This window comes from Podarcis filfolensis (assembly GCF_964270895.1).
Source record: "Podarcis filfolensis genome assembly, chromosome: 4".
Taxonomy (NCBI): domain Eukaryota; kingdom Metazoa; phylum Chordata; class Lepidosauria; order Squamata; family Lacertidae; genus Podarcis; species Podarcis filfolensis.
In genome coordinates, this window is record NC_139607.1 from 100943264 (window position 1) to 100957040 (window position 13777).

The following is a 13777-nucleotide window of genomic DNA, read 5'->3' on the forward strand; positions in this document are numbered from 1 at the left end:
TTTTCGGCTGTGGCTTCGATCTGGTGGAAGAGACTAGGTCACAAGAGACTAGGGCCCTGCAGGACTTGGCATCTTTCCGCAGGGCCTGCAAGACAGAGCTGTTCCACCAGGCCTTTGGCCAGGGCGCAGCCTGACTCCCTCCTTTAGCAATCTTCACGGAGCTCTGGCCCAATGGTTGCCATTGGTTTGATTTGAATTAATTTTATAATGAATGATTTTAGAGTGTTGTGTTGTACTGTTGTACTGTTTTATTGTTAGCTGCCCTGAGCCCGGCTTCGGCTGGGGAGGGCGGGATATAAATAAAATTTATTATTATTATTATTATTATTATTATTCCCAGGCCATTCCAGCAGTGAAATATCATTATCTTGAATGTACCTTTTGCACACACAGCAGCATGACATAGAGCTGAATCCTGCTGAAAATATATAAATGCTTCGGTATCTGGGAAAATATCACCTGCGGAACACTTCAGTTTGGGCTCACGTATTTCGTTTATGCATTTTCCCGCATTTATATTCCCATTAATGACGCAAATTCTGCCCACACCTTTTGCTGCCATACAACCCCAGATCATCACACTGTCTGGGTGTTTCACAGTCGGTGTAATGCAAGTAGGATGTAAATCATCTCTGATTCTTCTTCTCTTCTCCGATTAAAGAAACTCGCGTTTTTCATACCATCACTACCAAGCAAGGTAGTGTCCTTTTTTAAAAAAAATAAAGTTTTTTATTTATACAACAAGAAAAAAGAAAAAAAAACACAAATACCAAATTACACACAAATTACAAAAATAACCATAGACACATAATTTTCTTAGCAAACAATAAAACATCTATTGGTCTTAACACTAAAGACCCAACCTCCCGTCTATTCCATATTTCAAATTCATATTACTTATTGCCAATACACACTTTTATCATAATTAAACTTATTCTTAATAAATCTAATTTCTTATATCTACCTTGCAACTATTACTGAAGTTCCTCGAATGCTGCGACAGAATTTAAACTACTATATTTATTTTTCAGATATTCTTTGAAAACCTCCCATTTTAAAACAAATTCCTGTTTTGATTTATTCTTTATTTTTTCTGATAAACCATCTAATTCGGCATATTCTGTCAGCTTTTGGATCCAATCTTGTATAGAGGGGATTTCATTACTCTTCCATTTTGCTGCGATCAAAACTCTTGCTGCCGCCGTCACATATAAAAAGATACCCTTCCTCTTTTGTGAAATATCCAGATCTGTTATTCCCAGGAGGTAGGCCTCTGGTTTTTTATTGAAAGAGATCTTTAGCATTTTTTGCAGTTCTGCATGTATACTCTCCCAGAATACCTTTATTTTCCTACATATCCACCACATATGGTAGAATGTTCCTGAGTCTCTGCATCTCCAACAATTACTTGACACATTTGTATACATTTTGGAAAGTTTCCATGGTGTTAGATACCATCGATGTTGCATTTTTTGAAAGTTCTCTCTAATCGTGTAACAGTTTGTGAATTTCCAATTGATCTTCCATAAATTTTCCCATTGGGCCATGGTTATTGAATGGCCAAAATCCTGGGACCACCTCACCATTGCCACTGTTACCTCCTCCTCCTTGACTGTCCAGTCAAGGAGGAGTCAATAAGTTTTGGAAAGAGTTTTTCTTTTAGAATTTACAAGATCAAATTCGAATCGGGACATTTCTGTTGAGAACCCCTTTTGTTTGTCAGATTTAAATTTTTCAAATAACTGATGGTATTGGAACCACTCTGAAATGTGTTCTCTTATTTCCTCAAAGTTTTTTAATTTTATTTGGTTATCTTCATTTTTTAGAAGTATTTTATATGTTGGCCAGCTTTCCTGAGTATTTTTCCATTTTACTGCTATGGCTTCTATTGGAGAAGTCTACCACGGGACTTTAGGCTCCATCAGGTCTTTATATTTTTCCCATAAAGCAAAGAGTGACTTTCTTATTATATGGTTGGTAAAATTTTTATGAATTTTCGCTTTTCCATATATCAGGTAGGCGTGCCATCCCCAACGATTGTCTAAACCTTCCAGGTCCAGGAGGTCCGGATCCTGCAATGTGCACCAATCCTTTTAGCCAGGTGAAACGGGCTGCCTCGTAGTAAAGTTTTAGGTCGGGTAGGGAAAAGCCTCCTCTCTCTTTTATGTCTATTAAGATCAGGTGTTTAATCCTAGGTTTCTTCCCTTCCCACAGGAATTTGGAAATTTCTCTTTGCCATATCTTGAGACAACCTGTCAAGTAAGGTAGTGTCCCATTGTTCCGCTGTCCAGTTAACATGGGTTTAATCTTTTCAACCTTTGCTTGAGAGATAACAATGGCTTTTTCCTTAGAATTCTAACATTTAGACCAGTCCTTGCACTCAACTTCCCATTACATTGTGCCATGTCATCTTGTATACACCCAGATGATTTTCTTCTGTCATGTAGGCACAGTCTCTCCACTCGTCCATCGTCACTTGCCTTTGTACACATACCCTGCCTTAGTGTCTTCCACAATTTTGACCACTACTGTATATCAAACAAAGCAACATTCAACAACTCATCAGAATCTCATAATAAATATGTTGGTTAATGACAAAAAATGCAGGTAATGAACACACACCCAACTCCCTTCAGCTCTTTTCCATTTATTCCTGAGGCTCCAATCCCTTTTTGTCTCCATTGCAGATTGTGATGAATTGGAAATTGAGAGCAAAGGTGACAACGAAAAATTCCCCAGAGAGGAGAAGCCACACAAAAATTTGGAGTGTGGAGAAAGCTACAGTCAGAGCTCCCATTCCACTTCCCATCAACAAAATCTCATTGAAAAGAAACTCTATCAGTGCATGGAATGTGGAAAGAGCTTCCGTCAGAGCTCCCGTCTCATTTCCCATCAAAGAATTCATACAGGGGAGAAACCCTATCAGTGCGTAGAATGTGGAAAGAGCTTCACTCGTAGCTCCTCTCTCACTTATCATCAAAGAATTCATACAGGGGAGAAACCCTATCAGTGTGTGGAATGTGGAAAGAGCTTCACTCACAGCCTCAGTCTCACTTCTCATCAAAGAATTCATACAGGGGAGAAACCCTATCAGTGTGTGGAATGTGGAAATAGTTTCAGGAACAGGTCTGATCTCACTGACCATCACAGAATTCATACAGGGGAGAAACCCTATCAGTGTGTGGAATGTGGAAAGAGCTTCAGGCAGAGCTCCTCTCTCTCTTCCCATCACAGAATTCATACAGGGGAGAAACCCTATCAGTGCGTAGAATGTGGAAAGAGCTTCACATGTAGCTCCTCTCTCACTTCCCATCAAAGAATTCATACAGGAGAGAAACCCTATCAGTGTGTGGAATGTGGAAAGAGCTTCACTCACAGCCACAGTCTCACTTCCCATCAAAGAATTCATACAGGGGAGAAACCGTATCAGTGTGTGGAATGTGGAAAGAGGTTCACTCATAGTGCCCATCTCACTTCCCATCAAAGAATTCACACAGGGGAAAAACCCTATCAGTGCGTAGAATGTGGAAAGAGCTTCATTCAGAGCGCCTCTCTCACTTACCATAAAAGAATTCATACAAGGGAGAAACCCTATCAGTGTGTGGAATGTGGAAAGAGCTTCACTCATAGCTCCAATATCACTAAGCATCAAAGAATTCACACAGGGGAAAAACCCTATCAGTGCATAGAATGTGGTAAGAGCTTCAGTCAGAGCTCCTATCTCACTTTCCATCAAAGAATTCATACAGGGGAGAAACCCTATCAGTGTGTGGAATGTGGAAAGAGCTTCACTCACAGGCACAGTCTCACTTCTCATCAAAGAATTCATACAGGGGAGAAACCCTATCAGTGTGTGGAATGTGGAAAGAGTTTCAGGAACAGGTATGATCTCACTGACCATCACAGAATTCATACAGGGGAGAAACCCTATCAGTGTGTGGAATGTGGAAAGAGCTTCAGGCAGAGCTCCTCTCTCTCTTCCCATCACAGAATTCATACAGGGGAGAAACCCTATCAGTGCGTAGAATGTGGAAAAAGCTTCACACGTAGCTCCTCTCTCACTTCCCATCAAAGAATTCATACAGGAGAGAAGCCCTATCAGTGTGTGGAATGTGGAAAGAGCTTCAGTCAGAGCTCCGATCTCACTAAGCATCAAATAATTCATACAAGGGAGAAACCCTATCAGTGAATGGAATGTGGAAAGATCTTCACTGTTAGCTCTAAACTCACTTCCCATTAAAGAATCCATACAAAGGTTGGAAAAACCATTATATAGCTTTAGGAGCCAGGCAAATCCGCATTCTGAGACTTGTGGGTGTAGGGAATACAGCCACTCTTAAATTCCTTGGGGTCTTTGCCCCCTCCTATAAAATATTTGAGGAGGCCACCCTCCAGGTTTTCTTTGTGTGTTTTTTTCAAATGCAACCTTTTTTTCTTCTGCTACTTGCCATACAATTTCTATTTCAATTTGCCCTTTTAAGAATTTTTTAAAAACCGCACAAAGGTCATGAGAAAAACAAAATACAAGAAGATACAAACATGGACAGGTCCCATCTTTGCGGGCCAAACGCAAAAGTTCCTTTAAAGGAGGCTTTCCCAAACTTGGGTCCCCAGCAGCTCCTGGACTACAGTTCCCATCGTCTCTCCCCATTGGTCCTGCTAACTAGAGATGATGGGAGTTGTAGTCCAAAAACAGCTGGAGACCCAAATTTGCTTTAAAGGGAAAGTAGGCTGGCTTTGTGATACCCTCTGCTGGCCAAAAGCACTGCCCCAGCATCTGAACCACCCCCAGTACTCCTAACTGGAATTTATAGAGTGCAAAACTGAAGTTTGATCAGCCCTTCAACCTCTAGGGAGCTTCTAGGTGCTTTCTGCGCCACCTAGAGTACCCACAGAATTGTGGCTTCTGCTGGCAACACACATAGGAGAACAAATGAAAGACAAACACAATGAGCAAGAAAAAACCTGGAAAGGGCCATACCAAATGGACATCCGGTGTGAAGAGGTCCCTTTCCCCACTGCTGAACAATGCCACAGGTAGAGGAGATGGAATGCTAGAAGTGTTCTCTGGGGCAAGGGCAGCTGCTGAGAAATTGAACTATGGGCGCAAAATATTACTTTTTTAAAAAGTCGCTGCCATTATAGACATTGCCATTCAAATGGTGTGCATGCATCATGTGATTGATAGTGCAAGGCGGGACTTACCTGGCCCCCACCAATATTTTATTCAAGTCGGCACCACTGGGTCGGGTGGTTTACAGATTAAATAAATACATAATTCGCCTCCCTTTGCAAATATTCCAGCTTGTCTATATCCTCATTTATTCTTCTTTAAAATGTATTTGCCCTTCATCTGAAGATTTTACATTATAAGCATACAGGATGAAAGCATGGCTTTCTTAAAAACAAGACAAGCCAGAGAAATCTCTCCTTTTCTTTTTTTACAAACTTTGTTGATCAGGGGCCTGCTGTGGAAATAGTGCATCTCGATTTCAGTAAGGCTTTGGACAGAGTCCTCTGTGATATTTATGTGAGGAAGCTGGTAAAATGTGGGCTGAATGAGGTATATGTCTTAGGACATCAAACTAGGAAAGAGGATTTTAAACTGACTGAAGAGGTTTTATGCCCTTGGGAATTTGGTCTCTTAAATCTACCCCTTCACCTTCAAAATGAGGCTGAATGAGGTAACTGTTAGGTGGATTTGACTGACCGAACCCAAAGAAGACTCCTTCATGGTTCCTCCTCATCCTGGGGAAAAGTGACCAGAGGGGTGCTGCAGGGTTCTGTCCTGGGCCTGTTGTTGTTCAACGTCTTGATAAATGACATGGATGAAGGAAATGAGGGGATGCTCATCACATTTGCAGATGACCAAATGGATCATAATGGCGTCCTCTCTCTTCTTCAGCAACAGACAGGGAGACAAAGAACAGTGCAAAAGCACAGCAGAGCGAAAGAGATAAGACTGACTTCTGTTCTTACACTTTCCAAGCCTAGGAAAGTAAACAGGGGCATGTGACAAACTAGCCACATATCCAGCAACGGGAGGAGTGAATTGCTAACACACCACACATGATTGCAGGTGATATAAGGGAAAAAACCTGCTCCTTTTTCCTTATGGGGTACCCAAGGGCCCATATACAGTCCTTTTGTAGGTTCTCTATCCGTAGGAGAAAATAACAGAGACCAACCAGAGAATATTGAGAAGCAAAGCAGCTAGTAAGCCTGTTCTTTATTAACTGTTGCAACAGGGTTCTTCCCCACACGCAGGAGAGAGGAGGAGGACCCCGAGCCATGTGTGCAAGCCCTTAATAGAGACATTTTTAATTGCCCAACCTGGAGTTCAAGACCACCCCCAGAAACTGTCAGTATATGAGTACAATGCAGCTGCAAACTAGCAGCTCAGTGTTTACATCATATGATGTGGCTAGTCCTGGGAAAGAATCTTCCAGGCAGTTCAGGGGATTCACAAGGCTTTGTTCTCAGTGTAATATGAGACCTTCCTGTTGCGTATGTGAAGGAAGTCTGTGTCACTTGCTCGGAGGAGACTGAACTGATCGGACATGTTTTTTGGGGAGATGTACAGTCAGAAATAAACAAGATGTAAAAAGCCTTTCTGACTATCTTCTTTCTCCTGCTGGTATGCAAAGGGGGTGTGCATCTTCCATTCCGGGGGATGTCGCCTATCAAGATCTCCCTGGACTGTCCGGGATGTCAGCCAGAGAGGATCACCGGTAAACAGACCCCAGGAGCAGGGAGAGAGGCCAGCCTCACCCGAGGGGGCAAGTTTTCCAACAGAAACATCATACATACATCACAGAAAAGGCGGTCTACAACAGAAATCTGAGTGTTGTTTTTACCCTTTCTGCAGGGTTACCTGTTAATGGTCGCTTGACTGGATGACCTGGGGAGGCTGGCTATTCTTTGTTGAGAGAGTCAGAACTTACAGGGTTAAGAAGTTCTGAGTGACGCCTCACATTCTTCAGAGGCGTGTTTAGAACACTGGGAGTGGTCAGTATCTCTGAGAGAGAGAGAGGAAAAGACACACGCAGTGTGGGTCTAGCTGCACACGAGATGAGTGCGCTGTCACCGGGAGATTAACGATCTGTTGATCTGTACGAGATTAAAGCTACTTGTAAGATAAGGAAGAAACCGAGCGTCTGCCTGAATTATTGCTGCACACAAGGCTGCTTGCTTCTGACGCTGTGTGCTTTACTCTGCTAACTGGAGCTGTTGCCCGGAGGGTTCTACAGAGTCACGCCACGGAAGCGTGTGGACTCCATGGGGCAAGGAAGCTGCCAGCAAAAGGTCCCCAAAGGTTATGGGTGTCAGCTGACGCTGTGAAGCAAGCCAAGATGCTGAAGCCAGCTGGAGCTAGCTGGGGAGCTGTGCCTTTGATCGTGAGGCAAGGAGCTCGCTGGGAGGAGCTGTGCTGTACCGGGTGCCGGGAGCTACTACTGGTTGTAAGTAAGCTGGGCCCCGGGGGAGAAGATGGCAGACAGCCATGAGTCGCGTGCAGTCCTTTTTGAAGAGGCAGACGGGAAGGAGCCCTGGGTCGAGTGGCAGGCACTGAAGAAAGTGGGAGCCAGACCAGAGGGGGCTAGACGCCAGCCTGAGGGACGCCCAGAGGGGGCCAAGAGCTGCACAGAAGCTGGGGAACGCCCAGAGAGTCAAGGAGGGGCTGTGGGACGCCCTGGAAGCCCAAGGGGGGCTAGAGCCGTGTCAGGAAGCTGCTGCGATGCTTTGACACGCCAAAGTGACAGGCAGCCGTGTGCTGGAAAGCTGCTGGAAGCTGGGAAGAGGAAAGCAGAGGTTAGCTGTTCCTCTGGAGGCTGTGCACCTAAGTTTGGGGGTGCAAGCCAGAAAGGCCAGTCCAAGGGTCTTGAGAGTGCCAAGGCTGTTTGGCAGGAGCTGGAGAAGGTTTGCAGAGAAACCACAGAGCTGGAAGCCAAAAGCCACGTCCCCAAGCCTCAAAGAAAAGCCTTCAGGAGTGCTGCTGGCAAGAGTGGGGGGGCACTGCAGTCCAAAGGCAAGTTTGAAAAGTTTTCCATTCGTCGCTGTTTTGTTTGCGGTTCCCCTGAGCACCTGCGGAGCTGCTGTCCAGAGAAAGGGCAGGAAAGTCCCAAGGACATTTCCCATGGGAACCAGCCCGGGAGAAGAGGCCAGCGTGGAAAGTCCCAGGGTCGGCCGGAAGGGGAAGGAGGTGCTTATCAGATGTTTGCGTCGATGGCTGTTTTGAAAGACGCCTGCAAAGGCCCTAAGGAGGGGGGCAGAAGGAACTCTGTTGCTAAGGCAACGAAGGACAATGTGTTACGTTGGGTCATTGACTCTGCTGCTAATAGACATCTCGTGCCTGAGTCACCTGGTGTCCAGTTAAAAAACTGCAGAGCTGTTTCAGCTGGGAAAACAGTGTGTTTTGCTGATGGGTCACAAAGGCTTGTACAAAAGTCTGGGAATATTTATCTTTCTTTCTTGCAGGCGCAGCTGGAAGTCTACGTGGCGCTGGGACTGAATTGTTGTCTTTTGTCTGTACCATGTCTTTTACAGGAGGGGTACATGGTTTGTTTTGAGAACAATGTCTGTACAATTTCCAGAGGGGGGAAGCAACTGGTACGTGTTGAGAAAAATCAGAACAACCTCTTTGTTCTGGAATCACCTCTGGAGGGAAAGGGAGTGGGGAACACTCATGTTTCATGTGCATTCGTGTGGCACAAGAGGATTGCACATGGGTCTTGTGATGACTTGCAGATGTTATCAGAATGCACCAAAGGGTGCAAGGTAAGAGAATGTGGTGAAACCCTAAATTGCAGGGCTTGCAGGAAAGCCAAGAGCAAGGGATGCAGTTATCCCAGGGTGGAGAGGGTAACCACAAAGCCTTTTGAGCTTGTGCACGCAGACCTGTTTGGGCCTATGCCTCAGCCAAGTCTGGGCAAAGCCAGGCATCTGCTGATTTTGATCGTTGATTGTACTAGGAACTCCTGGGCTTTTTCGCTGCAATCGCAGGAGGAAGCAACGCAACTGATCAAAGATTGGGTTGCGGCGGTGGAACAGAGGTTCTCCACCAAGGTGCAAGGTTTCCAGTTTGACCGTGGTTCAGAGGTCACTGGGTCTGCTCTAAAGAGTTTCTTTCGCCAGAGGGGGATACGTCACAAGGTGACTTCGCCTCAGGAAAGTGGCGTGGCAGAGCTGAGGAGTAGGGTTCTGGTTCAAGTTTCAGAAGTCCTATTGAGTGACTCTGGGTTGCCTCACAGTTTCTGGGGGGAGGCAGTAAAAACGGCCAATTTCACGATGAACAGGTGCTACAATGCAGTGGTAGGTGACACCCCATATTTCTTGCTCAACGGACAGAAGCCACAGGTGCATTTCTTCCGTTCGTTTGGTTGCAGGGCCATGGTGCCTGTACCAAAGTGGCTGCAGCAAGAGGGTGGTCCAAGGTACCAGGAAATGATCTTCTGTGGGTATGAACCCGCGACCAAGGGGTGGAGATTTGCGTACCCAGAAGGTGATCAGACCAAGCTTCTGGTCAGTAAGCATGCTGAGTTCAAAGAGCAGCAGGGAAATAGTTCAAGGCGCAAAGTCAGCCATGACATTGTCTCAGATTGTTTGTCTGAATCCGAATCTGAGCAGGAGGGAGAGCCAGGTAATGGTGATCTGGTCGATGATCAGGATCAGCACCAGGGGGAGGCGTCTCCACAGGTTGTGAAAGGAGTGTCCAAGAGTGAGCCCTCATCTCCTGTTAGAGTGATGGAGAAAGCTCACAGACGGGTCAAGTCAGAGGGGGAGTCTGATGAAGAAGACGCACTTGCTGGCCCCAGTGGGTCAGAAGAAGAACCCCAGTTTGTGCCCAGGCGGTCTTCATGGGCAACAAAGGGAATTCCACCTGAGAGGTTTCGAGTCACAAATGCGTGGGTTGGTCTCGCACAGTGCGAACCAGAGATTTGTGAGGAAACTCAACAGGCAGGTGGGAAGGTGTGGGACACACAGAGGTCTGTAAAGGTGTGCTCACAAGTCCTCTCAGAATGTGATGCGAGAGGGGGTGTTGAGAGAGTCAGAACTTACAGGGTTAAGAAGTTCTGAGTGACGCCTCACATTCTTCGGAGGCGTGTTTAGAACACTGGGAGTGGTCAGTATCTCTGAGAGAGAGAGAGGAAAAGACACACGCAGTGTGGGTCTAGCTGCACACGAGATGAGTGCGCTGTCACCAGGAGATTAACGATCTGTTGATCTGTACGAGATTAAAGCTACTTGTAAGATAAGGAAGAAACCGAGCGTCTGCCTGAATTATTGCTGCACACAAGGCTGCTTGCTTCTGACGCTGTGTGCTTTACTCTGCTAACTGGAGCTGTTGCCCGGAGGGTTCTACAGAGTCACGCCACGGAAGCGTGTGGACTCCATGGGGCAAGGAAGATGCCAGCAAAAGGTCCCCAAATTCTTTTGTAGTGATAATACTTCATTCCTGAGCCAGGTCACAGGCTCACCCTATTCACACCTTAAATGTGCCCTTAAGGCAGGATTTGTGAGGACAGAGACAATGGGAAGGTTTCTGCATTTCCTTCAACCTTGTAGAGAAATATTTGAGGTGAGTGAAAGAGTCAAAACGGCTTTAGGACTTTTCTTGTGGGTTTTGGACATGTGGTTTATATATTTATATATGTGTTTGCTTGGTAAATTTAGATCTCTCTCTCTCTCTCTCTCTCTCTCTCTCACCTAAAAATTCTTATAACAATTCCCCCCTTTGGGGATATAATTTTTTTCTAAATAATTGCTGCCTCACAAATAATAACCTGGTATGTTGTAAATGGATGCCTTCATGTAAATCTTAAGAGACTTGCATGTCAGGCCTCTTAAAGCTGTTTGCAGATGTAGCAGTGCACATAGCTGGACCTTGTACGCATCCTTGGCCTGGCACAGTTGCTCCTGTGATGGCCTGGGAATCTGATTCAGAGGCTGAACCGGAGGAATCGCAGCCTGCACAGGAGTCCCCGCCTCCAGGGCCGGCTGAGCCGGGGCAGGGCCTTGAATCTGAAGTGCCCGCACCTGTGCCGGATCCTCAGGAGCAGACACCAGATGAATCCACTCTGTCTCCGGGGGTGATTGAGGACCCATTGCCTGCAGGTGCTCCTCTCCCAGCCCTGTCAGGGGAAGGTGAGGCTGCCTCTGGGTATAGTAACCCTCCAGCCTCTCCTGAGCTGCAGAGGCTGAGGGCAGAGAGGCAGAGGAACTAAGTTCTATCGGGAGGAGTGCTTACCTTAAGGCTAGGAGAGGCGAGTCACCTTTGGGCCGGGACCACCCTAGGCCCCAGAGGAGATAAAGGCCAGTCAGCCTGTGCTGGTCCCGGGGGGAGGTTACCGTGGGGTGAGGTCCAGGACAAGGGTCCAGGACCTGTAGACTGTCCTCCACGGGCGAGGTGGGGTCCGAATCGAGGAGCCAGGCAAGGACAGGAACTCTGAAGGAACAGGACTCGGTGCTGGCCGAAACAGCTCTTCAACGACGTTGCTCCCGCAACCTGGGACCGGGCTGACTGGCCTTTATCTTCTCTGAGGCCAGGGGCGGTCCCGGCCCTCAGGTGACCCGCCTCTTCTGGCCTTAAGGCGAGCACTCCTCCTGGGAGAAACCAGTTCTCTCCGCCTCTCTGCCCTGAGCCTCTGCAGCTCAGGAGAGGCTGGAGGGTTACTGGACCCAGGGGGAGACTCGCCTTCCCCTGACAGGGCTGGGAGAGGCGCACCTGTAGGCAATGTGTCCTCAATCCCCTCCGGAGCCAGAGTAGATTCACCTGGTGCCTGCTCCTGAGGATCCGTCACAGGTGCAGGTGCCTCAGAGTCAAGGCCCTGCCCCAGCTCAGCCGACCCTGGAGGCGGGACTCCTGTGCAGGCTGGAGTTCTTCCGGTTCGGCCTCTGAATCAGATTCCCAGGCCATTACACAGCCCAGTCTCAAGTTGCAGGAGCAACATTGTTGGAAACCTGTTTCTGCCAGCACCCAGACCTGTTCTTCCGGAGTTCCCAACCACGCCCGGCTTCTTGCTTTGGACCCCGCTTCGCCTTTGGTGGACAGTTTCCAGACCCTCGACCCAGGACCGGACTCTGATCACGCCTCATGGTAACCCCCCCCCCGGGACCAGCACAGCTCCATCAATAGTTGGTGCTGAGACTGGAGCTCCTGGAGCTCCTGGAGCCAATCTGACACTGTGGGGACCGCAGATGCTGGCAGCACGTCCGGGAACAAACACGGATGGTAACCGTAAGTGGCCTGGAACAGGGTCTGCTGGGTGGAGCCATTCACCAAATTGTTGTAAATGAACTCCTCCAATGCCAAGTGGTCGACCCAGTCTGGAGGTACTCCAGGTTCCGGTGGTCGGTTCTCACTTCCACCAGGTGTCTTGCCCCCTCAAAATGATGGCCCAAGACGTCAAAGGCCACTTCGATGGCCAGTAGTTCCCACTCCCACACGGTATAGTTACACTCCGCCAGAAGAAGCTGGCAGGAATAGTAGGCGCAGAGTAACAGCAGCACATCAGGTCCGTGCTGCTGGGAAAAGACGGAACCGAGAGCCGTACTGGAGGCGTTGGTCTCCACCATGAAGGAAGAGGGATTAGGATGCTGTAAAAGCGGCGCCCTCTGGAGACAGGCTTTCAACCCCTGAAACGCCACCTCTGCCTCCTTGTCCCAGTGTCTTGGGGCACAGCAGTCAGGTCAGTGGGGTGGCGCGATGAGCATAGTCCACAATGAAGGTCCAATAATAGTTGGCGAAACCCAGGTACCGCTGTAGGTCCTTGCGATCCCGGGGTGCCGCCCACTCCTGAACTGCTGCCACCTTCCCGGGATCCATCTGCACCCCATCAGGGGGAGAGTTGGTGACCGAGGAAGTCCACCGACCGCTGGTGGAACTTTCACTTGCTGAGCTTAGCATACAGGCGTTGCTCCCGCAAGCGCTGCAACATGGACCGGGCATGACCCTCGTGGCAAGTTGGTTCATGGGAGTAAATCAGAATGTCATCTAGGTACACCACCACGTACTTGTCTAGCAAGACCTGGAACACGTGGTTGATGTACTGTTGGAACACAGCAGGCGCATTGCACAACCCGAAAGGCATTACCAGGTATTCGAACCGCCCATACCGTGTCCCAAATGCTGTCTTCCACTCATCCCCGGCTCGGATCCTAATCAAATTGTAGGCCCCCCGAAGGTCCATCTTGGTGAACATCTGCACCCCTTGCACCCGCTCCAGCAACTCTGCAATAAAGGCAAAGGGATACTGGTCCGGGATGGTAATCTTTTTTAAAAAAACTTTTATTTTGTTTTAAACTGGTACATATAAATATAGACAACCAAAATTACAAAGGAAAATTCCTTAATAGTAATGAAGAAAAAAACTTTAAAAACTACAAAAAATATCAAAGTACATGACACAGAACATAAGCAACGATGGAAAAGAAAAAATAAAAGAAAAAAGAAAAGAAGAAAAAAAGAAAAAGGAAGATGAGCCAAAGCAGGAAGGCTCATCTATTGTACACTTCCGTCAAGCTCACAACAGATCATTATTCTTATCAATTATCTCTATCTGCATTCCGAAGGAATCCCTCATCTTGGTATCAGGGAACATTTCTCTATGCGGCATCATTCTAAAAATAGCCAGATCTTTCTTGCTGAACCCTTGTCCCCTAAATAATTATTTAAACATTCCCATTTTTCTTTCACCAATTTTTTAGGTTTACCCCTTATTGCATCTGTCAACTTTGCGAGCTCCAAGTACTCGCACACGGGATGGTAATCTTATTCAGG

At 47.3% G+C, this 13777-nt stretch overlaps 3 protein-coding genes across 4 annotated transcripts in view; 1 reads left to right on the top strand and 2 right to left on the bottom strand.

Moving 5' to 3' along the window:
• The window catches only part of LOC310760701 (uncharacterized protein), a 174342-nt gene that overhangs the window by 92947 nt on the left and 67618 nt on the right, over positions 1-13777 (bottom strand). The window lies entirely within an intron of this gene.
• The window catches only part of LOC310760732 (uncharacterized protein), a 67323-nt gene that overhangs the window by 36305 nt on the left and 17241 nt on the right, over positions 1-13777 (bottom strand). The window lies entirely within an intron of this gene.
• LOC310760729 (zinc finger protein with KRAB and SCAN domains 3-like) overlaps positions 1-13777 on the top strand; it is a 97432-nt gene that overhangs the window by 4543 nt on the left and 79112 nt on the right. The window contains exon 5 of one of the 2 annotated variants that reach the window (XM_083609808.1): positions 2688-4285. The exons of the other annotated variant lie outside the window; for it this stretch is intronic. Within the exon in view, the coding sequence (XP_083465934.1) occupies positions 2688-4189 (1502 nt within the window). The 3' untranslated portion in view covers positions 4190-4285. Of the gene's footprint in view, positions 1-2687; positions 4286-13777 lie in introns of those variants that run through there. 2 annotated transcript variants of the gene reach the window in all.